We start from the raw sequence: 23,893 nt of genomic DNA, 5'->3' as shown, positions 1-23,893 counted from the left end.
CCCTCAGATGCTGACCCAAGGTCAGCTATATGATTTCCTCACTTACGGTGGAGTTTGGAGGGGGATGCTGCAGCCGCAACCTCAAAAACTTAGGACGTAAAGTACCAGCAGTCGAGGACATAAAGTTCTTACCGTGAGCTTCCTGCTGCTGACGGAGACACTGTGGGGCTGACTGATGTCGCAGATGTGCAGTCACATCGAAGACTTGACTTCAGAACTAGAGGGAGAAAAAACGTGCAGCATTAGGACATCTATATTTAGATTGTAAAAACTGTATTTTAGCAAAAGTCTTGTTAACTGAATAGAATAATACTTAAAACTGCAGTAATCAATATTTTTAAAGGTTTTCTTTGCAGGACTGTCAGCAAAAGTAAATGTAAAAGCTAACATGAGATTCACTCTGATTTCCCCATTTCAACTCGGTATAGCGTTTTTCAGCATGAGGTCTCTTTGGATGCCTGCTGTGTACAGTCTGACACCTGATCACTACCTTTTTGTTATACAGCCACAACCTCAAACGAGCGGGGGTACATAAATCTCCCAAACACAGACAATAAGAAGAAACAAGCACAGGCCAAAATACCCTATTAAAGATCTCTACTGGGCCATAAGTGATGATTGAGAAGGTTTACTTCTGTATGATTCCATACATTGTTGTTTAAAGAAAAATTTCCATAATATATCTTTAACATGAGAATCCCCAATGGGTAAAATTTACTCGTGGCTGTTTTTGATTATGTGCACCTCAGTTTCAATAAAATATTTAAGTTCTCGAGTCAATGACTTTTCATAAAAGTGTGCTATGTAGCAACACATATTGTTAAAAATTGTCACGATAAGGCCAAATTTAGGAAAAGGGCTACTTATGCCCATAGGCGCCAGCAGGTAAAAGAGCTGCAGCATAAGACAAATGCTAACCTTCTCAATCAAAGTACGTTTCTTCCTTTATTTTATTTATTTTTTTACCATGTTGTCATTTTTTGAGTAACATAAAGGAGATACAGCTTTGGCATTTCTATATACAACTCCATGCTGCAGAATGATAAATAAATGAACTTTTAACATACATTTATTTATCATTCTACAACTTCTTGTACATTGAAACTGACTAGTTCTTATAACGAGTAAATAATACCAATTAGCTGTTTTAGCTATACAGACGCCACTGGCTGTCCCAGTGTTAAATCAAGCGTGGACTAAATGACTATGCGTAATGTAACAGGCTCATTGTGACGAACCCACAGAGAATTATCCACCGGCTCTGCAGCTCCCCTCTACTCTACAGGACTTTTTTAGCATCTTTTAGTTCATTATGTAGGTTTTATGGCATCCCTTAAGCTCATTCCCAGACACGAAAAGAAACGTAAGAAAAAATGTGTGTATATATATATATATATATATATATATATATAGGTATGTACTGAACGCTACATGACCCTCACCAGACAGCACACAGACAAGGTTAGCAACAAGGTGGTGAAACAACGGAGCATTGAGTAGCTTAAGAGACATATATGTCCTTCAAGAGTAAGTGGAGACCAAATTAGAGCTGAAAAGAGAGTGAACATTGGACTTATATTCGTATGGTGGACACAGACACGACTCTGAATGAATGCTAATGTCACTTCATAATGGTTGGATGAGCAAATAAGCAACTTGTTACCATGTTTGCAATGAAAACTAAGTCAAAGTAAGTCAATATTTTGTCTACAGCTTGTTGCATCAAATGGCCAAAAATCAATTAATACAGCTTATGTTGAAAATTAGTCAACTATGGAAGCAAAACTCTACTAAAGTTACAACTAAGTAGCGTATTCAGGATGTTTTCATCCCTGAAGCACATCAAATACTTGGATATTCACGTGCTTTGAGTTGGGATGTTGTTTGCATCCCGTCTATAGGTGCCCTTTTGGCACCAGCATCCAGTCAGGTGGGCTGGAGACTCTAAATTCCCCATAGGTATGACTGTACGAGACTGTCTGTTTTCATCCTTCAGTAAGCTAGCAAGTATCGAGTGTTTAGGGAAAATGAATGAACCAAAGAATAAATAATCAGTGTGTTACCACAGAAAGTAAATGAAAACCCTGTACATTGCTCATACCCACCAGAGCACGTAAAGATGTTCACCCTCTTGACCACCACACAGAAATCTCTACACGTCTCCCCATAAAATGTATAAGATTGTTGATGTGAAAATCTTATATAATTACCAGGTCACTATGGTTTATAACAGGACAGTACTGCGGCTCATCCCAAAGTAACCAATGTGGTTGTCATTATGAAACCTGAACCCGCTTTCTTCCCACTTGGTGATGAGCTGGCATGACAAAGTGACGTCTCACTTGGCCAACCACTCAGAGAGGGACCAATTATAGTGGTTTGACTCCTCTGAGGACAGACAGACAGTTGTGTCCAGACATCGAATCAGGCTTTTTTTTAAAAACAAAACAAAAAAAAACATCACAGTATATTGTGTTCTTTTAAAAGAACGTATAGAATAACATTAAACACTGTGTGCAGGGCGTGTGGCATACCATAGATGTGTCATTTTTTTATAGTCGAAAGTCAGCCACATCACATCTGCGCCTGCGGCCAGGGAAACCCCAGGAACCCGAGTTCTTTCTCAAAACCGCTGCCGGCTGCATTAGATCAGACTAAATCTGATTATACCCACTATGCTCTGTTAAACGTTGGCAGTGACATTTAATACAGGAGAGATATGGCTTTACTTTAAAAAGAAAAGAAGAAAATTTCACCATGAAAAAGAAAAGAGTTTGAATTTAGACGTAATAGTAATTATAACAGAAAAGCTCATTGGTATGTAAATAAGATTTGAGTTTCAAAAAGTCAATTCATACTTGAAAAGTACATTTTCTTGCCCTTGCTGTGTCTTTGTTGAGTCGCTCCAGGCTCTTCTTAAACGCTGCATCACGGATTTGAGTGCTTTCTGGCTCGGGGGATGAAGTAGTTTCCTCTCCTGTGCTGTAAGAGACACACACGTGAATTCTTGAATTAGCCAGAGTGTTTTTTTTTTTGTCTCTCCTTAGATCTTGGCCTTATGCATCATCCAGTTGGAAAGAATAAGAGGCTGTCGTTCCTCTGTGTTCCTCTTCCTGTTCTGGGTCTTGGCTGTCGTCTGTTCCCTGGTGCCTCTCAGAGCGAAGATCCAGCTGGCCATGGATGAGGTATGTCTTTTCTCCAGTCGCACTCAGTTCAGGGTCCTGATGACCATTTTATAATTCACAATAAAAATAAACTGAATCATGCTGGGAATACGTTTGTATTTGGAGTGTAAATAAGGTACCAGAGTGCATAAAAAAAGCATTAAAATCAAGCTTGTTTATCCAAAAACAAACTCTAGCTCAGCAGAGGACCTGACTAAGCCCTGAATGTTCTTAAAATCCTAAAAAATACTCCTACGCACACCTGAACTGCACAGGGCTACAATTAATTTATTAAAGGAGCAGTGTGTAGGATTTAGTGCCATCTAGTGGAAAGGATTGCAGATTGCAACCAGGTAAAACTTCTCCAATGTGCCAAGTGTGAACTCCCGGTTAAAATTCCCTCAGTAATTATTGTTTTTTACTGGGAGCCAAGAGGTCGTTTCTCCTCCAAAACAAACAAGCCTGGTCATTTAAACCAGTAAAAACACAGAATAAAGCAGTCTCATGTTACAAATGCATGTTCTCCGGAGGTGTTCGGCTGTACTTAAGATTTAGACATTGAGGAGGTTTTTACCAGGAGCCATATTATTTGCAGAAGTCTCTTTCTCTCCGAAGCAAATGGATCTATTGATTTAAACTAGTCAAAACACAGGATAAAACTGCTTCACGTAAAAAAAAATTAGTGTTTTTCTTATGCTGTTTTTTTCTGAAGGGCTATTAACTAGAGCCACTGCTTGGTTTGTCCTTTCTGGGCTTCTGTAGAAACATGGCAGTGAAACATGTTGATCTCCGCTCTCTATGTAGACATTTATCTCATTCTAAGGTAACGAAAACATGACAGTTCTTATTCTCAGGTGATTATACACGAAAGAAAAATACTTACATTAGAGTCCATTTCTGCCATTATATTCTCCTAAATCTTATACACAAGACCTTTAAATGGCCCTTGGTTTCCTGTCACTTTGCAAAAGTGGCCTTGTGCAAAGCAAGCTGAGAATCTCTACTTTAGTCCAATAATTAATATAGAATATCAACACTATATTATACCATTTAGTAAAATATCATCACGGTGTCTTACTGTATGTATTAGCTTTACTATATGTATATTTCAAGCACCCAAAAACTATTTATATTAGAATTTATAATTATATAATATAATATATAATTATTATATTAGAAATAAGGAATAATTTAGAGGCAAAGTGAATGTGTTTGTCAGGTTTGAACCTGATGAACTCACAGTGTCAAAACTGTATGAAGGGACATCTAATCAGGTCTCCTCCTACAAAAAGTCTAGACACAAGACTCCAGCAGCACAGCTTGAGATATGCCCCGTGTCAGCAAAGAGTTTCTGTTTCATCCCCATATTTCAACCAAGGTAACCCAAAGTTAACCAAGTGCTGGAGGATGACACTGCCAATTCTGGTCAAGCCCATGTGTGTTTAAGTTTTCCCTTTTCTTCCTGCGTCTCGTGTCAGACACTGCAATCATTGTTGTATGGGGTAAGTTTCTATTTAAGCGCGCGAAGCCGTGGGGCAGTCGCATTTGCATTTCTATAAAAAACACACAAACACACACACATCCATATTTCTGTTTTATCGTCCTCAGTGTGACATTCCCACACTGCTTGGGGGAGAGTAATGATGGCCCTGGGATAAATGCTGGTGAGACATGGCAGCCCAGGGTCAGACCAGAGGAACGTCAGCGCTGTGTTTATGGGCCTACACTGCCGTAAACACAGCCAGATGGAAATCTATGCATCCGCACATAATGCGAGGCCTTTTAGAATTTAGACGCAGATGTTTTCATTTCATTTAACCACACGCGTGCACACAGGATACACACATGACCACCCATATATTTCTCCACCAGATTGTATATCTACATCTTGATTAACTAAATTTGCATCCATATTAGTTTTCTTAATCAATTTTCTTAAGATCTTCCATTGTCTTTTGGTCATGTGAGAGAACACTACTAAATTAAATTGAAATTAAATTGTGTGCTGTGCCAGATTTGCAGAAGATACACTCAAAAGTTGCACTGAAGATAACAAAGTGCCGCAGGGACAACATTTTTTTGTCAGCCAACCAAGAAGTAAGCATTGCCCAAAAATTGCTTTTTTACTTGGATTTTGGATTGTTGCAGAAAATAATCTCTGATGCAAACAAAAGTTTATGATTCTTGATGTTTTCATTAACAAGATAGCCTAAATTTCCCCACTTTTATGTTTTTAAGCATAAATCCAATTACAAGGGGAAAAAAACTAACATTAGGCTATCAACAAACCACAGCGAGTCTATAAGGCTGTGTTTGACCTGATGATGCTCTGTAGTCCCATTTAGCCATTTTTTAGCAAACGCCTTTTTTACAAAACAGAAAAGCTTCAAAATTCCCTAGTGGGGTTTTTACTGACGTATTGTATGCTGTAGAACAAATCATAAAAATCTTAGCCTATATCAGGAATCTGTTCCATACAAAAACCCATTAACGTTGAGACAGGGGAACCATAAGTGCAAAAATGCTAATTCATTTCTGGGTTTTGGAAGTAATTCCTGCACCCCTCTGTAAAAACAACTACTAAAACAACAAAGTTCATAAGATGGAGCAAAGGCTTTTCACTTCACTCCCAGAGACTGACAGCTAGCTACGTATACTGACTCTTTCAAAGTGGCAGCACTGACCCCAAATGCTCCACGATTACTATTCCATGTATGAAGAAGTGCGCCAAGAGTTGAAGCCAATTTCTGTAGTGGCCAAACAGTGGAACTGCATCTCCTAGGTCCATCACGTGATGCAGTTGGGCCCAAAAAGACCCTTTTCCATTGACTTACATGGGGAGAGAGTCGTCTGTTAATCAGTGGATACATTTTTTTGAGTATTACAACCACCATAAAATGATTCGCTTCCCTTATAAGACTGTTAGGAAACATCTGATAACATTTGGAAAATCTCTATGAGCCGCAAGATTAAACCATTTTATCCCCATTCAAGTTAGCAGAGCACTAAACTGGAGGTAGACGGCTCAGCCAACAGAGTCACTATTGTGCCTGCTCTAAAGGCCTAATGATGCAGAAGCAACGATGACTGTAATTTTAAACCGTGGAAGAAGAGCATATATGGCTTCATGCACACATTAGCATTTTCAAAACCAGCTAATCTAATTAGTTTGATTTAGCACAAAGGCCAGAAACAGGGAAACAGGTAGCCTTCATAGCACCTCTAAAACTCACTAAATAATATTATATATCTTGTTCGTTTAATCCGACCAAAGAATATACAAAAATAAAGGGTGTAAATAAAACCTGTGGTTTTTTACATGGGTTTATACTTTTATTTTTTGGCCAGAGGCATAAATACGTCAATAAGCTATGTTTTCTTGTATGAAATAAACAAACAAGATATAATGTGTTGGTTAATTAGTGACCCAGAGCTGCTGGTAGGAAGATTGTTACCTTTGGACAGATCCAGGCTAGATGTTTCCCCGTTTCCAGTCTCTGTGCTAAGCTAAGCCAACCAGCTGCTGGCTCTAGCACATTTGACAGGTGTTTTTCCACGTGTTAATGTTACACTTTGAATATTTTACTACAACCTAGTTACTGAAACTTGTAATATTGCAGGACAATACCTTTTTTGTCTGAGAAAAGCAGTCTATTTTTATCTAAGAACAACAGTGTAGCAGCACAGCTCAGCAGTTTTTCTTGGTCTGCTGTGTCGCCTCACATTTACATATTGCACTGACACATTTTCTAAATATTTATATAGAAAGTGTATAATTCACATTGCAGTGTTGATGGCTCGAGTTGATTGAGTTCATGTTTGCGGACCCTTAGCCATTCTTAGTCGCTTGACCTACATTTTCACCACCCACTCTCCGACCATCCTGACCCTGTTTTTCACTGTGTGGTTGGATCCATTTGGCCCTTTCGTATCTACTTTCTGGGCACAGCACCACACTTTTCAGAGAAAGTCGTTTTACTGTTTACCGTGGCTCTGACTTTCATGCATACCCGTTCTGTTACACAATACACTGGCTGTGGCAGGGGCCTTGACCCAGTAGTAAACAATGGCTCTTCCAAACCCACAATTTCTGTATGTTAAGAATAACACGTAAGTCCTACATTTCACAAAAGTCGTCCAGTGGTTAATATCACAGCTGCTGCCTTGACTGAATGCAAGAGTGCTGGTTTGTAAAACCACAATCTCCCTATTTACAGATACGGGCTGTTAGCGTGACTGAGAGGCAGTTTTAACTATCGCTTCATTTATATAAAGAACACCATTAAAGACTTCTGGTTTTCACTCCGATTTAGCCTACAGGTCTTAAAATACTCTTTATGGTGTCTGTGATGTTGGTATATAAACCATATCCGCTGCTATACAATGTGTAGGCATGGGAAAACTAATGAATTTCCATGTTGTTGTAAAACTGCACACAAAGCCACAGCGGAGATAAATGACGCTGTATATCACAGGATGTTATGTGATTTGTAAAAATGTTGTTGAAAGAGATGAAACAACCAAAACACAGTTTGATCATGTTGAAAACCTTGTGTCCTTATTTAAAAACAATGTTATTTTTCTGTGGGATTCACTCGGCCACAAAGCCAATTAATTGCGTGGCTGGTTTAAAATAAAAGCCCGACTTGCGAAACGTGTCTGGAATAGCTTAAACAAATAAACTCTGGCTAAGAGACTGGTGCTTTTCAGCAGCCTTAACCCTTTGAGACCTGAGCAAATTTTTGATTTCTTTCAAAAACATTGGAAGAAGACAATAAGCAACTGATCCTGAAATTAGCAATAAATCAGTAAAAAGTCAAAAAATTATCTGTAAATCAGCACAGAAAAAGAAATTAAAATTTTTTTTTTATATATATTTCTGGTAATTTGCAGGACATCTCTTGCCAAGTTGCTTATTGTCTTTTTCCCCATGTTTTTAAAAGAAATCAATAATCACTTTGCTCAGAGTTCAAAGATTAAAATACCTCTGAAAGGCGTCTGAATACAGCACAAGAAAAGTGATGTCACTCCAGGCTTCAGAGTTCTGTGCTCTCTTTTTCCACAGGGCATTGCCTCCGATATCGTGCGATACATCGCCTTCTTCTCCTACTTCACAATCCAACTGGCCCAGCTCATCCTGTGCTGTTTTGCGGACCAGCCTCCAGAGGGAAAAACCGTCTTGGAAAAGGTAGGCAGAGGAGAATGTATCCCACTTCCGTCAAAAAAAAAACACCCAGGAAAGAAAACGCCTGAGCAGCTATCTTGTGGTTTTCAACTTTTGCTGTCAAGACATTTCTCCCCTTTTGGAGGAAATGATGTGATTCACCTCCCTCGCTCCTTCCACTCTCACTCCATCGCTTCCTATGAGGGGAGTGTGAATGTGTGTTTGTCGTTGTTCTCCTGCATACCGTCAGTGCGACTCATCAGTGTTGGATAACATCACAACCGCTGCTTAAGAGTCCGTGGCCGCACAGCAGCGCAGGCATTACTTAATACAGATCTTACTCAAACATGACGAAACTTTGTCGAGCTCAAACTGACTCAGAAGAGCTGACAGGTGAATGAAAATGAGCTTCCAATCAATCAAACAGACGTGTGACGTCATATTTACCCAGCGATAAACAATCAAAATAGCTGGAAAAGTCCCTAAGAAACTCTTGGCCGGCAGTGAGGAGGCTGAGGGTGCAGAAGCCGCAGTCTGGCGTGGTGGACACACCCATTGGTCGTTCCTTGGTGTGTCCTCCTTGTCTTCCTCCACCTCCTCCTCTCCCGCTCTGGCTAGAGTTACTCACAGGAAAAGAGGAAGTGAGGGGACTAAGAGTTAGAGCGCCGGTAATGAAGAGAGCAAACACCCTGGTGAGGGGGTGTCAGGGTGGAGAGATGCCATAAAGCGTGCGTGAGAGGACAAACCTCTCTGTGCGTCTGCGTGTGTGCTGCACTTGTCGGGCAGCTTGTGATGACACATTTCCGCTCTGTCTGACCTCAAAACGTCACCATGAGCTAACACTGAACTCTATTTATTCTGTCCTGTGGGAGTTCACGGCCTCTGCTCCCCACAATGGACCACCTGACTGTACACACATTAGCATCATTAAACACACTCCTTTAAGTGCGCCATTCAACCGACTGTCGAGCTGCGTGTGTCCCCGAAATCCTTTAAGTGGTGAGAGATTTACTGCGAAAACAACAGTGAGTCTGGTCTCTAATCTGTTGCAGAATCCCTGCCCAGTGAAAGATGCCTCTTTCCTGTCAAAGATCCTCTTCTGGTGGTTCACTGGGTAAGATGGTTCTTCAAAACCCCTTAATTTTTTAGCTTCGGCTGACTCACTCCAGCAACAGTTTGTACTTGTTTACAATAATATGTGTGTTTTGTTGACGATTACGTCAATGAATCATCTCCTCGCTCCCTCCTCAGGCTTGTTGTGAAAGGATATCGCACACCGCTGGCAGCAGAGGACCTGTGGACACTGAGGGAGGAAGACAGGTCACGGAAGATCATCTCTGAGCTGGAGGAGGACTGGGTGGACGAATGTGCCAAACTTCAAAAGTGAGAACGCCTGATAATTGATGTTTTGCAGTTTATAGGGGAACCCCAGGGGTTTAGTGAACTTGTTGGGAGACTCTCACGTGTAGTGCTATTTAAAAGTCTAAATTGTTTTGGTACGAGTTGCTGAGTGTTGGAGATATCGGCCGTAGAGATGTCTGTCTTCTCTCCAATATAATGGAACTAGATGGCACTCGGCTTGTGGCTCTCAAAGCGCCAGGAAAACAGATCTGAAAGAAATCAACAGCAATGTCTCTCTCCAGAAATCATGATCCAGTTACTCAAGATAATCCACAGATCTTGATATGATCAGTTACATGTAGGAACTATATTCTTTCTACCAAACTACACCCACCAACCATATCACAGTGTAGACAGAAATGTGCATGTACTGCTTACTTCCACCACTGAGCTAGCTAATGTTACAGCTCAGCTGAGAAAGACACCATTAATGTTTACATCTCGAGCTGTCACAAGCCTCTTGTCAATGAGTTGAGTCACGGTTCCCCCTGTGTTGTGATACGGTTGGCAGGAGTACTTCCATAGAAAGAAAATAGTTCCTACATGAAGCTGTTAACAACGAGGTCTGCGGATTATCATAACAGGATCATGAAGATTTTCTAAAATGTATTTAAGGGCGCTTTGAGCACCACAAGCCGAGTGCCATCTAGTTTCATTATATTAGAAAGAAGGCAGACATGTCTATGACCAGCATTCACTCTGCAACTCACAGTAAAATAATCTAGACTGATAAATAGTGGAAAGGTAAGGTAAGAGGGAAAATATGTATTTTTGATTCTGGGGTGAACTGTTTTTTTAAACAAGACTAAGAGTCTCACAGTGCTAACATGTTTAGTTTAGCCTATTATCATAAAATTTGCTAATAAGCACAAAACACGATGTACAGCTCAGGCTGATGGGATTGTTGATAGTTTTGCAGCTATTTCATCACAAACCTGATTTCCAAAAATCACTACATTTCTCATAATGTAACCAATAGCCAAGATAATCCTGATGAAAATATAATCTTAGTCACATATCCTGAGTTATTTAAATCTCTCCATCTAGAGTCACAGAAGACACTAAAAGAAGGACACATCATGTTTTCAATATGTAGTGCTCTTCGTGGAAAGCAAATTGACTTATTTAGATCAAATCTGCTGTTTTAACTGAGCCCTGTGATTGACGGCCTTATCTTCTCTTTATCAGCTTTTAGTTGTACCATGAACAAACACGCAGCACAGGACTAAACCTCACAGAGAAAAGACACGTGCAGGATATGCACGTTTTCGTTTTCCTCCGGCTCATAGGGCTTGCTACTTTGACTCTGGCGTGTGATTCACCATATAGTGTCCTGCTATTGTCACAGCTTGACAGCCAAAGAATCAGCCCCATTTTACTGCAGTGTGGTCAAACGTCGGTTGAATTAATGACCCGAGCAGAGCATGACTTAGCCATGATTGCGGTAAATCGAAATTCGGGACATCTCATCACCAGAGGCATTTGGGGCCAAAAATAGCTCCAAAAGAGTCCCTTGAGGACAGTACCATAATGTGAAGAAAAGAGCCCTGTGCCATAGCTTGTTAACATGATCCAGCGCTTTGAAGATCCCTCGTTAAGTCCAATAATTATGTCAGTGAATAATACTTTTTACTGCTGGCGAATTCTTGAGTCCATCAGTGACAGTCTGAAGATCAACAGGGATTATTTTTTCACAATCTGTTTTACATTAAAGACTTAAAAGGCGCCAGCATCATGTTGGGGCATCTCTGACACAGATGTGTTGTCTGTAACTGCGTGCACTCTCTCCCTCTGGCAGGCAGGAGAAGGCCTTAGCGTCGGGCGTGGCGCTGGGGAGCAGATTGCCAGACCAAGCTCAACTCCTCAGGAAGCTGCAGAAGGAGCAGAGCTCCGGCTTCTTCCTGCTCAGGACGCTGGCACGCAAGTTCGGCCCATACTTTCTGACCGGTACCCTGTGTATAATATTCCACGATGCCTTCATGTTCGCCATCCCACAGGTGCTCAGGTAAGACTTACAGGAAGAGTGCACCAAAAACCTAAATCTGCTCTCACCATGAGCGCAATCTGGCAATAAATAGCTGTGGTGTAATTTGTCAGTGTTTGGAGATATTAACTGTACCTCGACCCAGCACCATGAAGCGCAGCGGTGTTTGGTTTGCGGTGCAGACAGCGGCCAAAATAACAAAATAATCCACAAAAAATCTTGTGTATAGTTTGTTTTGCATCAAGATAGAAATCTTGCAGTTGTGCTTTGATAAAAAAAAAGTTCTCAATAAAACCGCTCATAAGAAAGTTGCAATCACAAGTGACTTTATTTGGAAAGAGATGTTGTTGTTGAGTTTTTCAAATATAACTTTTTCAGTGCTCGGAGTCCCACAAACCAAATGGCATTGAATGCACTGTATTAAGAAAAGCTGCAGCCAATATTTCCAAACCTCAGCTTAGACTGAAATTACCTGGATGAACTGCAGTCCAGGCCAAAGTAAAAATAGGTTTTATTGTGGTTTTGGGGGGATGAACTCTCCAATTCCGCTAAGAGATTTAAGTGAAAGAGATTAGATTTTCCTGGTATGATCATTTAGAGAAACATGGGTTTAGCAAATAAAGGCAAAATAAAAACACTTAAGATATATGTTACTGTGTCAACAACTCCTCGGTTATTACCTCAAATATCACCTTCATTGTCTTGTTTCAATGATTTGTGACTCAGACAACTAAACAACAACAGAAGCTGGCAACAGTGAAAACAGGTCATGGCCGACCCGCCACCCGCCACACAGTCCCACTAGCCAGACTGGAATGTTGTTGTTGATGCACAGCTCAGAATCAGTGGAAGTGTTAATTACGGTCATGGAGCTGTGAGCAGGAAAAGTAGACGAGACCACAGAACCTCTGTGCTCCAGTAAGGAGGACAGGCGGAGAGCGAGAGGAGGCTCTAAATGGCAGAAATGCTGTCGGGCCACAATAAGGGAGCCGCTGGCCAAGTGTGAGGGCAGCCCGGCCACAAGCTGAGCACTGTTGTGCAACCCGAACTACTTTGTGCGGACCAGCCAGCCAGCCGCCGCAGCAGCGCTCATGGCCACTGGTTTAGGGAGCACAATGAAAGTCCCATAATACCACACTGAATGAAAAACACAGTAAAAAAAAAGCATGTTGACAGGGTAAAAAGCTGTTCATTCATTGCTTTCCAGGGAAATTCATACATAGAAATAGGGTTTTCATACAGTATGGTCATGACCTGTAGGTCCAGTGTGTAGGAATTATGGGGATATATTGGCAGAAATGGAACAAAATACAATAAGTACGTTTTCTCAAGTGTATTATCGTCTGTGTAAGAAGAAGAAGAAAATAAGAATCATTGTGTCTTCATTACCTCAGAATGCGTCGTTTATATCTATACGTCAGTCTCACCCACAGTGATGTTGCACCGCCATGTTTCTGCAGTAGCCACGAACAGACAAACCAAACACAGTGGTTCCAGATAGTAGGGGTGGGAATCACCAGAGGTTCCACAATATGATATTATCACAATATTTAAGTCACAATACAATGGTACTGCAATATTAAATGTGCTGCGATATAGTGAGTATTGCGACAGTGTATTGCAATCAGTCTGTTCATCCACTTAAATCATTTTTTTGCAGAAAATTGTATCAATTATTTTCTAATTCTAGTAGGCTACCAAGAGTTTTATAGTGTTTTGTAATATTAATAATTTATGTGATAAAAAATTAATACTTGGCGTCTATGTATCGATTCGATATTGCCTCGCAAAAGTATCAAAATGGTGGGACGGCCTCTAACTTCCTCTAACTTTTTGACCCGCATCCCTTTGTTGCATGTCACCCCCTGAACACAGAAGGAATTCTAACCCGGAGAAGTTTCAGCTACTTGCAATTTGCAATCCTCACCACGAGATGCCATGCCTTTACATAAGTGCACTAAAAATTGTGTGTCAACTGCTGAACATGCAGATTAATCTTCTAACTCTCTTCCTGCGCAGTCTTCTTCTGGATTTCATGAGAGACGAAGATGCTCCGCTGTGGAAAGGCTACTTCTACGCCACTTTAATGTTCCTGCTGTCCTGTCTCCAGTCCCTCTTCAACCATCAGTACATGTACACTTGCTTCACAGTGGGAATGAGGGTCAAGACCGCTGTTATGGGCTTGGTTTACAGGAAGGTAGGTAAATACACGGACATGTAGCCACTGACCTCTACATAATTTAAGTTTTAAATAGCGAAAACAAAAGCGGTCTCTCTTTTCAGACAGGAAAAACAGCATATGATGAAGAGCTTTTACCTAAGATGAATGATCATCTGAAATCTTTACGAGGGATTAAATTTATATCGGACAACTGAGGACTAAAATGTGTTTGTCTCTTTTGTTGTCCAGTCTTTGGTGATAAACAGTGCTGCCAGGAGGACTTGCACTGTGGGCGAGATTGTGAATCTGGTTTCGGCAGACACTCAGAAGCTCATGGACTTTGTGGTGTACTTCAACGCTGTCTGGCTGGCTCCTATCGAAATTGCTCTGTGTCTCTTCTTCCTCTGGCAGGTATGTCGAAGAGTTTTCACAATGGCGCTCATTTGTGCATTTTAACTGAAATGCCGTTGACACAATTTCATTCTTTGTTTTCATGCAGCACCTCGGCCCATCGGCTCTGGCGGGAATCGCCACTGTCATTCTCATTTTTCCACTCAACGGATTCATAGCGAAGAAAAGAAGCAAGCTGCAGGTAAAGAGCAGTTACTGGAATCCTTCACACTTTTCGCTCCAGTAGCCCTGACATCTGGCATGTTAGGTCAGGGATGCCACAGCTGGTTTAGATAGTGGCTGAAGAGCCGCGTGGGTGTTTGGCCTGGATGGTACATTCTCTCTTGTCCTTTTGATGTCTGCCCCATATAACGTGTTTGAAAAACAATGAAAGGAAAGGGTGGGCAGTAGGAGGACATCATTTTTCATTTCTTTGGAAAAACAACAGACGGTTCTGTAAATTTGGATGCCAATTTAATCGAACTTAGTCTTGAACGCAGTGACCGCATTCCTGGCCCCTTTGTTGTTTCCGTGTTGTAAAAATCACCAAAATGTAACAAGCAATAAATTCTTGCCGAATTAAACAAGCTCTATGATGTTCAGGAAAACTACAGCTGTAATGAGGGCAGACAAACCCATGTTCACAAATGCATGTATTTGCTTTGGTCTGGTAATTGTCTTTCCACTGTGCCACAGTTTTTGGTTTTTTTTTTTAAAGTAAAACTACATTGTCGGTCAACAGGAGATTCAAATGAAGTTCATGGACGGACGCATCAGACTGATGAATGAGATCCTGAATGGAATAAAGATCTTAAAGTTTTACGCCTGGGAAAAGGCCTTCCTGGAGCAGGTTTTGGGCCACAGAGAAAAGGAGCTCAAAGCCTTGAAGAAGTCTCAAATCCTTTATTCCATCTCCATCGCATCCTTCAACTCATCATCTTTCTTGGTAAGAGCCCCAAACTGAAACAGCTGCTAATAAGAAGGCTACTTACAGACCTCAAACTCACTGTGTTTCATGGGCTTAGCTTTGTACAAGGTCAATTAACATCATAATAGAAAAAAAAATAATTAAAGAGCTGTGCTGCTAGCGTGGCAAAAACAATGAAACAAAGCAAGAAAATGATATATTTGCGACCTGTTAAAGTTTCATATGTTCAGGAGCGCTTTCTGCTGAGTGCCTCAGACAGGGCGGGGAAGTCAAAGACTTCTGCGAGACAGACTGATGCATTGCTGTTGATTTTACTCTTTCTTGGGATATATTGACAATTATAGAAATTTAAAATAATACCAGCCTTATCCTTTGAACTGTGATTCTGAAGATTATCCATCTCACAAGTTTTTGCCTGTACAGGTAACATTAAGCATCTTTTTTTCTCCCAAGATTGCCTTTGCCATGTTTGGTGTCTACGTGACACTCGACGACAGGAACGTCCTGGATGCACAGAAAGTTTTTGTCTCAATGGCGCTGATCAACATCCTGAAGACCCCACTCAGCCAACTTCCATTCGCTATAAGCACTACTATGCAGGTAGGTGACATTTTAATATAAACTTGTGATGTTTGGAGATGTTTTGTCTATCTGTGGTGCCTGATGGGGTACTTCCATGGTCCCACATTAGGTGATATATTTAAAGGTCCAGGTTCATTAGTTTAAAAACGCCAGAAAATAAGAATTGTTGTGTTTTTGTCACCTTAGACTAGCCATTCACACCTATATATGAAGTATGTGCTTGTCAATCAAGTCCGTCATGTTTCTACAGACAAACAGAACAGACAAACCAAACACTAGTTCTAGATAGGTCCACTCCCATTTTCACATCAGCCACCACGGTTCTCCTACACATTTGGCAAACGGCAAAAGTCTCCGTTGGTTGCAGTCTACAACCTCACCACTAGATGCCATGTGCAGAGAAATTAAATGAAAAATATTTTGCATAAAATACACCTAGCCTTGTATGCATTGCCTTGTACCAATAAAATACTACTTTCCTCTTCTTGGCATTTTTAAGATTGTTGAAAGCTTAATTTATGACATTTTAATACCAATTAAGGCCTTTTTTCATTAATGAATTAATTGCTTTTTAAGACATTATAAGGAAAAACAGGGACCCTGAAATACTGAAACTAATAAAAACTAAACTAAAACTTAAAGACTTTATTCAGTAAAAACTCAAGTGAAACTGGGAAACCAACTCTGGAAAGTAACTGAAACGAAACTGAATGAAAAATTAAAAACGAAAAATAACGAGAAAATACAGAACTATAATAACTCTGCCATATGGTGGATGTAGGTCTAACCGCTGACTCTGTTGCAGGCCATGGTTTCACTGAGACGTCTGGGAAAGTACCTGTGCTCAGAGGAGCTCAAAGTGGACAATGTCTCAAAGGCTCCATTGAGTTCTGGTAAGAACCCCACCCATGTTCAAACTTTGACATGAAATGAACAAGCTACCATCCTGCGCCTGTTTAATTTAACCAATTTTCACAATTTGTTCCCCATATTGCCTGAAATCACAGGCTGCCATAATCAATATGAGCAGCCCACAAGATTTTGTTGTTTATATCTGTGGAGCACCACAGTCTTGTATGGATCATGTGCACTGTCACTTCCTGGGTCCCAGGCTGACTGGTAGACAGCGTAATTATAGGATGTTCCCATTTAGTGGTTGAACATAAATCACAGCATGAATTCAGACATATGAATCATGGAGAAATTTTTAAAAAATACTGCAGTCCTCCTCTGTCTGTACTCTGTCAACACTTCCTAAGAGAGCTTGTGAAAAAGCAACAGCTCTGTAATTTGTATGATTAAGCAAATTCACTTGTAATTACGCCCAGGCTGCACTCTGACGAGTAACTTCAAGGGGGAATTTTGTTTTGAAAGTTTGTTTGTGGCTCAGGTTGGAAGAACATGTCCTGTATTCAGTGTTTTATGCCTTTTTTCTTGTTTAGATGGAGAAGATGTGGTGATAGAAAACGGCACTTTCAGCTGGTCTGCAGAGGGCCCGCCATGTCTCAAAAGGTATGAGTTGTTTAAAAAAAAGAGAATAAAACAAATGACTAAATCTACAGTAAAAACAAAGAGAGACTTACAGTAGAATGACTTTCTTTGTTGACAGGATCAGTATCCGTGTGCCACGAGGTTCCCTGGTTGCTGTGGTCGGACATGTGGGTAGTGGAAAGTCCTCTTTGTTGTCCGCTATGCTCGGTGAAACAGAGAAAAGAAGCGGCCGAGTCACTGTTAAGGTACTGAGATCATGCTCCACGTGCAAGCTCTATTCCTAGTTGTGGGTTTTAATTTAATAAATATTGACAGTCTTTCTTTTAACATCTGTCTCCACAGGGCTCTGTGGCGTATGTGCCTCAGCAGGCCTGGATCCAGAACGCCACAGTTCAAGACAACATCATATTTGGCCGTGAGAAGCTCAAAACATGGTACCACCGAGTGCTGGACGCCTGTGCGCTGCTGCCCGATCTGGACATCCTACCTGCGGGAGATGCTACAGAAATCGGAGAGAAGGTACATGTAGCAACGGAGAAATGGGAATTAAATTAATCCTTTGAAACCTCAATAAGTTGGTCAAATTGTTTTCACAAACATGGAAGGACGGCAAAAACCAACTTAAGAATAATTGACACAAAAAATGACAAGAATTTTTTTTAAAGGGACAAGGAAAAAAATTTAAGGAAAATTACCCAAAAATCTGCAAAAAAAATGGAAAAAAAGTAAAAACAAAAAACCCCAGAATGACCTGAAAAAAGTGATTAAAATTCTATACATTTTCTATAACATCATTTAAAATGTTATTATGATAATTACAATACAGTTGTAGTTTCCCTAGATTTTTTGTTTTTTCCCTAGCTTTTTAATTATTTTTTTATATTTTTAAAAATCTACTACTTTCTTGCAATTTGTGCAACATTCTTATCAAGTGCTCGTTGCCTTTTTCCCATGTTTTTGAAAGAATCGAACAAATATGCTCCAGATTCAAAGGTTTAGAGACTTGTAAAAGGCATCTGAAAGCAGCACAAGAAAAGTGATGTCACTCCAGGTTTCAAAGGGTTAATCTGTGAGAATCTGTAATCAAATTCTGTAAGTTTTATCTAAACTTTTGAGTAATTGTGTCCATGCAGGGATTGAACCTCTCAGGTGGGCAGAAGCAGAGGGTGAGCCTGGCCAGGGCTGTCTACAGAAAGGCTGATGTTTATCTCATGGATGATCCTCTGTCTGCTGTTGATGCACACGTAGGACAACACATCTTTGACAAAGTCATTGGACCAAAAGGAGTCCTCAGAGACAAGGTAATGTATTTAACAAAACCAATTCAGTAGCAAAATGTCAAAACATGGTTTTACAATACCTACACCGAGCACGTGGCCAGCGCCATTGTTGTCATAATGTGGAAACCACCACTTTGCTGACACTTTAGTTTTCACGAAAGCCTCAATTCAGTGTTGGATTGTGCTTACATGCTATTTTTCTGACTTTTGTGGCTTGCTTTACAGACCCGCATCCTAGTGACCCATGGGATGAGCTTCCTGCCACAAGCTGACCTCATCCTCGTCCTGGGAGACGGAGAAATCACAGAGAGCGGCTCTTACCAGGAGCTCCTTAGCCGCCATGGCGCCTTCGCCGAGTTCATTCACACTTTCGCCAGCACAGAGCGAAAAGAGAGCGCCATTCAAAGAGGTGAGAAACACTGCAACATATCCTCATACAAGGGTTTGTATGATATCTAACATCCTACGAATGGCATTAATGGATGTGTTACTGAACAGGCCTACTGGACACAGGCCCAAAATGTAGGGAAGCCCCTTGCCTTTCACTTTCAAAATGTCACTCAAGCAAAAAAAGACTCAAAAGCACCACAAAAAGACACAAAAGGCTACTTAGAGATGCCAAGGAACCGCAAAGAGACAAGATAACAACAAAAACTGGAAAAGCAGGCAAAGAGAGACACGAAATGACACAAATAACCAAAACTGATCTAAAATTACCTCAAAGTCTGTGTGTCTTGCTCTTGTGTAGAAGAGGAGTTTGGGCCTTTTGCATATCTGTGCCCAGGAGGCCATTGTCTCATAATCTGCTACGATGGGGTTGTCACGTTATGTATTTCATGTTAAGTTACGTAGGTTGGGTAAGTTAGGCAAGTTAAGCTTTGCAGTTTGAGTTAGGAAAGGAAACATGGTGAAGACAAATGTTAAAATAACTTAAATTCACTTGTTTTCACACGGGACACAAACACCAGTCTTCTGGGGGAAAGTCCTGTATTGTTTAACTCCCATTACCACATTGGTCATGTGACTACAGCTTTCCTGATTACATTACATTACATTACACAGTGCATGAGGACAGCTTGACTTCAAGCAAGCACTCATCACAATTAAAAACTGTCTTTTTCTCGTAGCTGGTTCAAGGAGGTCCAATGCTCGTCTCAGCATGGTTGATTTCATGCCATTCTCCAGAGACTTGTCACAGGAGCAGCTCATTGGGTATGTAAACAAACCTTTAAATTGTCATAAAGATGTTTGGCATCCCAAGCATCTTTACGAAACTGACCTCTGACCTCCTCCAGGGGTGACACCACGAATACCAACCTGCAGAACATGGAGCCTGTATCTGAAACCGACCAGGAACAGGTACCTGAGGACTTGGGCAAGCTAACTGAGGCTGACAAGGCTCGTACAGGAAGGGTAAGTCTGAAACATGGCTTTTGAGCTTGCCAAATTGGGCATCAGTAGCCCAAAATCAGTTTTTGCAGCTTTGCAAGAACATAAAACATAAAATTGTTGATATAAAGGCAAACCAGCGGAGAATGACTGGTACATTTTTTTTTGTTGTTCTACAACAGGTGAGGTTGTCGATGTACAAGAAGTACTTCAAGACCATCGGCTTGGCCATCATCATTCCCATCGTATTCCTGTACGCTTTTCAGCAAGGCGCCTCACTGGCCTACAACTATTGGCTCAGCATGTGGGCTGACGACCCCGTTGTTAACGGCACCCAGATCGATGCAGACCTCAAACTGACTGTGTTCGGGGCACTGGGCTTTGTACAAGGTCAGTTTATTAAGCTCATGGCTCAAACTCTACAAATAAACAGTTGACAGTGTTTTTGTTAAAGAGGAGTGTGTAAGATTTAGTGGGGGATTTCATGGCATCTAGTGGTGAGGACTGTAAAGTGAAACCAGCTGAAACTTCTCCCATTTAGACTTCCTTCAGTGTTCATTGGTCAGGAGCTTTTTACTGGGAGCCACATTATTCGCAGAGATCTATTCCTCTCAAAAAAAAAATAAACCAGGTGATAAAAAATGGTTAAAACAACCTTTAAAGTTCACCGGATTTCATCAAACATCTTTCACTCCTCCTCAGGTATCGCCATCTTCGGTACAACTGTCGCCATCTCCATCTGCGGCATCATTGCCTCCCGCCACTTGCACATGGACCTGCTCATCAACGTGCTGCGCTCTCCCATGTCTTTCTTCGAGTGCACGCCCAGCGGCAACCTGCTCAACCGCTTCGCCAAAGAAATTGACGCCATTGACTGCATGGTTCCAGATGGCTTGAAGATGATGTTGAGCTATGTCTTCAAACTCATGGAGGTCTGCATCATTGTGCTGATGGCGACGCCCTTCGCAGCCGTGATCCTCCTGCCTCTCGCTTTCCTTTACGCCTTCGTCCAGGTACATTTTCCCACCAACATTTCAGCTCACCACGAATGACTTTGATCTTTATTTTTCTTTGGCATTTGTATGTCTGGGTTCCATTTCAGAGTGTTATTGGAAAGCTCCGCGCTCCAAAACCAACCCTGCTGATTTTGCCATTCACTTGTGTTTTGTTCCCCCACGTGCTGACATAGATGTAACACACATTCACTATGAATTATGGGAAAGCCCTCAGCGCTCCCTCTTGGTTTCACTCATTAAAGCCGGCGTTTTTCTTTTCCACTGTGGGCTACAGAGCTTCTACGTTGCCACATCCTGTCAGCTGCGGAGGCTGGAAGCTGTGAGCCGCTCGCCCATCTACACCCACTTCAACGAGACGGTGCAGGGCGCCAGCGTCATACGGGCCTTTGGCGAGCAATCCAGGTTCATTCAGCAGGCTAATGAGAGGGTCGACTTCAATCAGACATCCTACTTCCCCCGATTTGTGGCTACCCGGTGAGATGATGTGCTATGATTATGATGTGCTTTCATTTCATTTATACATTTTTTTGCTCGGTTGCAGTTCAAGAAGGATGGCAGTGATTCATAGCACCAGTATTTGCTGCGATTGCTTTATGTTACATGGTTACACAAAATGACTTCTGGCTTTCGTAATGGGGACACATTTTGGTTCTTGCCTTCCCACAGCTAAATCCATTTTTTATCCGCAGGTGGCTGGCAGTCAATCTGGAGTTTATTGGTAATGGTGTGGTTCTCGCTGCTGCCATTCTCTCTGTGTGGGGAAAAGGAACCCTGAGCCCAGGCATAGTTGGTTTGGCTGTGTCACACTCCCTTCAGGTAAGAGACCACAAACACACATTCTCACACAGTAGCTCTGAGTGACCTCGCCAGCAGGTCAGCATAAACACTTTTACAACAATAAACACAAACACAACTGTCACACACCACAAAGGAGCAAATACAACATCCAGTTAAAATGCAATACAAAAAAAATTGTCATAATCAGGGTTATTATGGTCATGGAAACCCAAATTATTAATGGAATTTCACCATCACATTTTCTATGCCTGGAAAAGTCATCAAATTTATTGAAAATCACTGTAAGTTTTGCAAAAGTCATTGAATTTTGTTGTGTGTAATGAAATTGTTACAGTAATCTCCCATGAATACCCTGCAACATAGCAGCTAATTTATTTTCAGTCACTATAGATAAATGTACACCAATATGCGTTAAAGGGGGACTTTTTGTTTACCATTGCGTAATATTCCCCTCTCGTCCCGTCTCTCCCTTCATGTATGCCAGCTAGCTGAAATTGTGATTATATGGAGTTTTAATCTGGTATGTTTGAAAAGCGTCCGGCAAGTAGGTCAAGGAAGAAAAAAATGTCATTACAGGTCTTTACAAAGTCATGGAAAAGTTTTTAAATTTTGTACATGAACTTGTGTGGGAACCCCGTATATGAAAACCAACCAATCCTTAAGTCTGTGGACATACAAAAATGGCCATGTAGCTGCAGAATAGAGTATAAAGTGTACGTGATTTTCACAGCCAGTAATAAAACATAAAGCACAACAGCATACAGTGTCCAACTTCTCCAGACACTGGTCAGGTGCACTCATTAAGAGAAGATCAATGTAGTTAAATAAAGGGGAAAAACTGCCTAAATTGAGTGTTTCCTTGCTGTTCTGGAGATGATCCAATACCCGACTTATTAACATCAAAGAATTTCACACACCACGCAGCACTGCGGGACTTCCCTCCAGTCGCAGGCTGCATGTGGCAATTAGAGGTTAAACTGGAAAAAGTGGAATATAAATACACTGCTCTGCTCCATCAGCAAATGCATTTTTAGTCAGGATAGAAAGTGATTTAAACCTCTACAACATCTACACTATTCAAAAAACATCTTAAAAGTACTCTAACGATTTAAAGATTCATAAAACTTTGTGGCTTTGTGTGTAATGCATCTCAACTTGTATTTACGAATACCAATATGTAAACTTTATTGTCCACAATGTTAAAATTTGCCTTTGGTTTCACCAAAACACATGCCATAAAGATGCACATAAAAATGAGCCTTCACCATAGCACATCCCATAAAAAACACACATACAACAACATACTGTATGGGCTACTTAAAAGCAGAAATACAAAGCACAATAAGAAGTCTTGGTAAATTCATAAAAAATAAAATTAACAACATACAAGTTAGTGATATACACAATATATAAGTGGTGACCTACTGTGCAAAGAGTGGTAGTAAAGTATTAGGATTAGCACCCTGTATCACAGTCCTACTTGGAGATCTAAGTTTCATTTATTACCTTAATTTATTTATAATTTACTTTGTTTACATTTCTATTAATTTTGTATTATTGCTTTGTCTTGAAATGATTAATTATGAAATAAAGTATAATTATTGTTAATTAATAGGGGATGTATCTTCATAAGCCACCTTTGGCTTCTAAGCTCTCCTGCACAATGTTCAACCTTTTTAAAATCATTGCAGTCTTTTTTTACATGTATACATGTATGTGCAAATAAACTAAAATAATCCTCATTGTGTTGGACATTGCAGGTGACTGGCATCCTGAGTTGGATCGTGAGATCCTGGACTGATGTGGAAAACAACATTGTTTCTGTGGAGCGAGTCAATGAGTATGCCGAAACCGCTAAAGAGGTCAGTGTTCCCATCCCGCTCGTGCAAACATATCACTGCTCAGGACACCTAATCCAACACCAAACAACAAGAGGGCATCTTTGTTTTGTACTCACATTTTCTTATTGTCTCATTCAGGCGAGTTGGAGTATAGAGGGAAGCTCTCTGCCCCAGGCTTGGCCCCAGAGAGGTACCATCGAGTTCCAGGACTACGGGCTGCAGTACCGTAAAGGTCTTGAGTTGGCTCTGAAGGGCATTACCTTGAATATTCATGAAAGAGAGAGGGTGAGTCATCTTGTATGAA

General features: G+C 40.9%; 1 protein-coding gene and 1 long non-coding RNA gene across 2 annotated transcripts in view; one reads left to right on the top strand and one right to left on the bottom strand.

The window, feature by feature from the left end:
• Positions 1–23,893, top strand: part of LOC121941621 (ATP binding cassette subfamily C member 6a) — a 36,400-nt gene that overhangs the window by 9,181 nt on the left and 3,326 nt on the right. Inside the window, exons 4-27 of the mRNA XM_042484448.2 lie at positions 3,048–3,185; positions 8,230–8,352; positions 9,381–9,442; positions 9,580–9,711; positions 11,528–11,734; positions 13,733–13,910; positions 14,124–14,285; positions 14,374–14,466; positions 15,007–15,210; positions 15,646–15,792; positions 16,580–16,667; positions 17,217–17,286; positions 17,384–17,510; positions 17,608–17,784; positions 18,399–18,566; positions 18,771–18,954; positions 19,673–19,757; positions 19,841–19,958; positions 20,117–20,324; positions 20,637–20,947; positions 21,225–21,424; positions 21,640–21,766; positions 23,509–23,610; positions 23,728–23,874. Coding sequence (XP_042340382.1) covers positions 3,048–3,185; positions 8,230–8,352; positions 9,381–9,442; positions 9,580–9,711; positions 11,528–11,734; positions 13,733–13,910; positions 14,124–14,285; positions 14,374–14,466; positions 15,007–15,210; positions 15,646–15,792; positions 16,580–16,667; positions 17,217–17,286; positions 17,384–17,510; positions 17,608–17,784; positions 18,399–18,566; positions 18,771–18,954; positions 19,673–19,757; positions 19,841–19,958; positions 20,117–20,324; positions 20,637–20,947; positions 21,225–21,424; positions 21,640–21,766; positions 23,509–23,610; positions 23,728–23,874 — 3,558 coding nt within the window. The remainder of the gene's footprint in view (positions 1–3,047; positions 3,186–8,229; positions 8,353–9,380; positions 9,443–9,579; positions 9,712–11,527; positions 11,735–13,732; positions 13,911–14,123; positions 14,286–14,373; positions 14,467–15,006; positions 15,211–15,645; positions 15,793–16,579; positions 16,668–17,216; positions 17,287–17,383; positions 17,511–17,607; positions 17,785–18,398; positions 18,567–18,770; positions 18,955–19,672; positions 19,758–19,840; positions 19,959–20,116; positions 20,325–20,636; positions 20,948–21,224; positions 21,425–21,639; positions 21,767–23,508; positions 23,611–23,727; positions 23,875–23,893) is intronic.
• On the bottom strand, positions 1,493–23,841 carry LOC121941622 (uncharacterized). Its single transcript, XR_015775796.1, has 3 exons — positions 23,706–23,841; positions 17,358–17,463; positions 1,493–2,982 (listed from the first exon to the last, which is right to left on the bottom strand). It is a non-coding gene; the product is annotated as an uncharacterized LOC121941622 (long non-coding RNA).

Source organism: Plectropomus leopardus, chromosome 3 (assembly GCF_026936395.1).
Source record: "Plectropomus leopardus strain MGB_pleo_1.0 chromosome 3, ASM2693639v1, whole genome shotgun sequence".
NCBI lineage: Eukaryota > Metazoa > Chordata > Actinopteri > Perciformes > Serranidae > Plectropomus > Plectropomus leopardus.
This window is presented reverse-complemented; position numbering and strand designations above follow the sequence as displayed.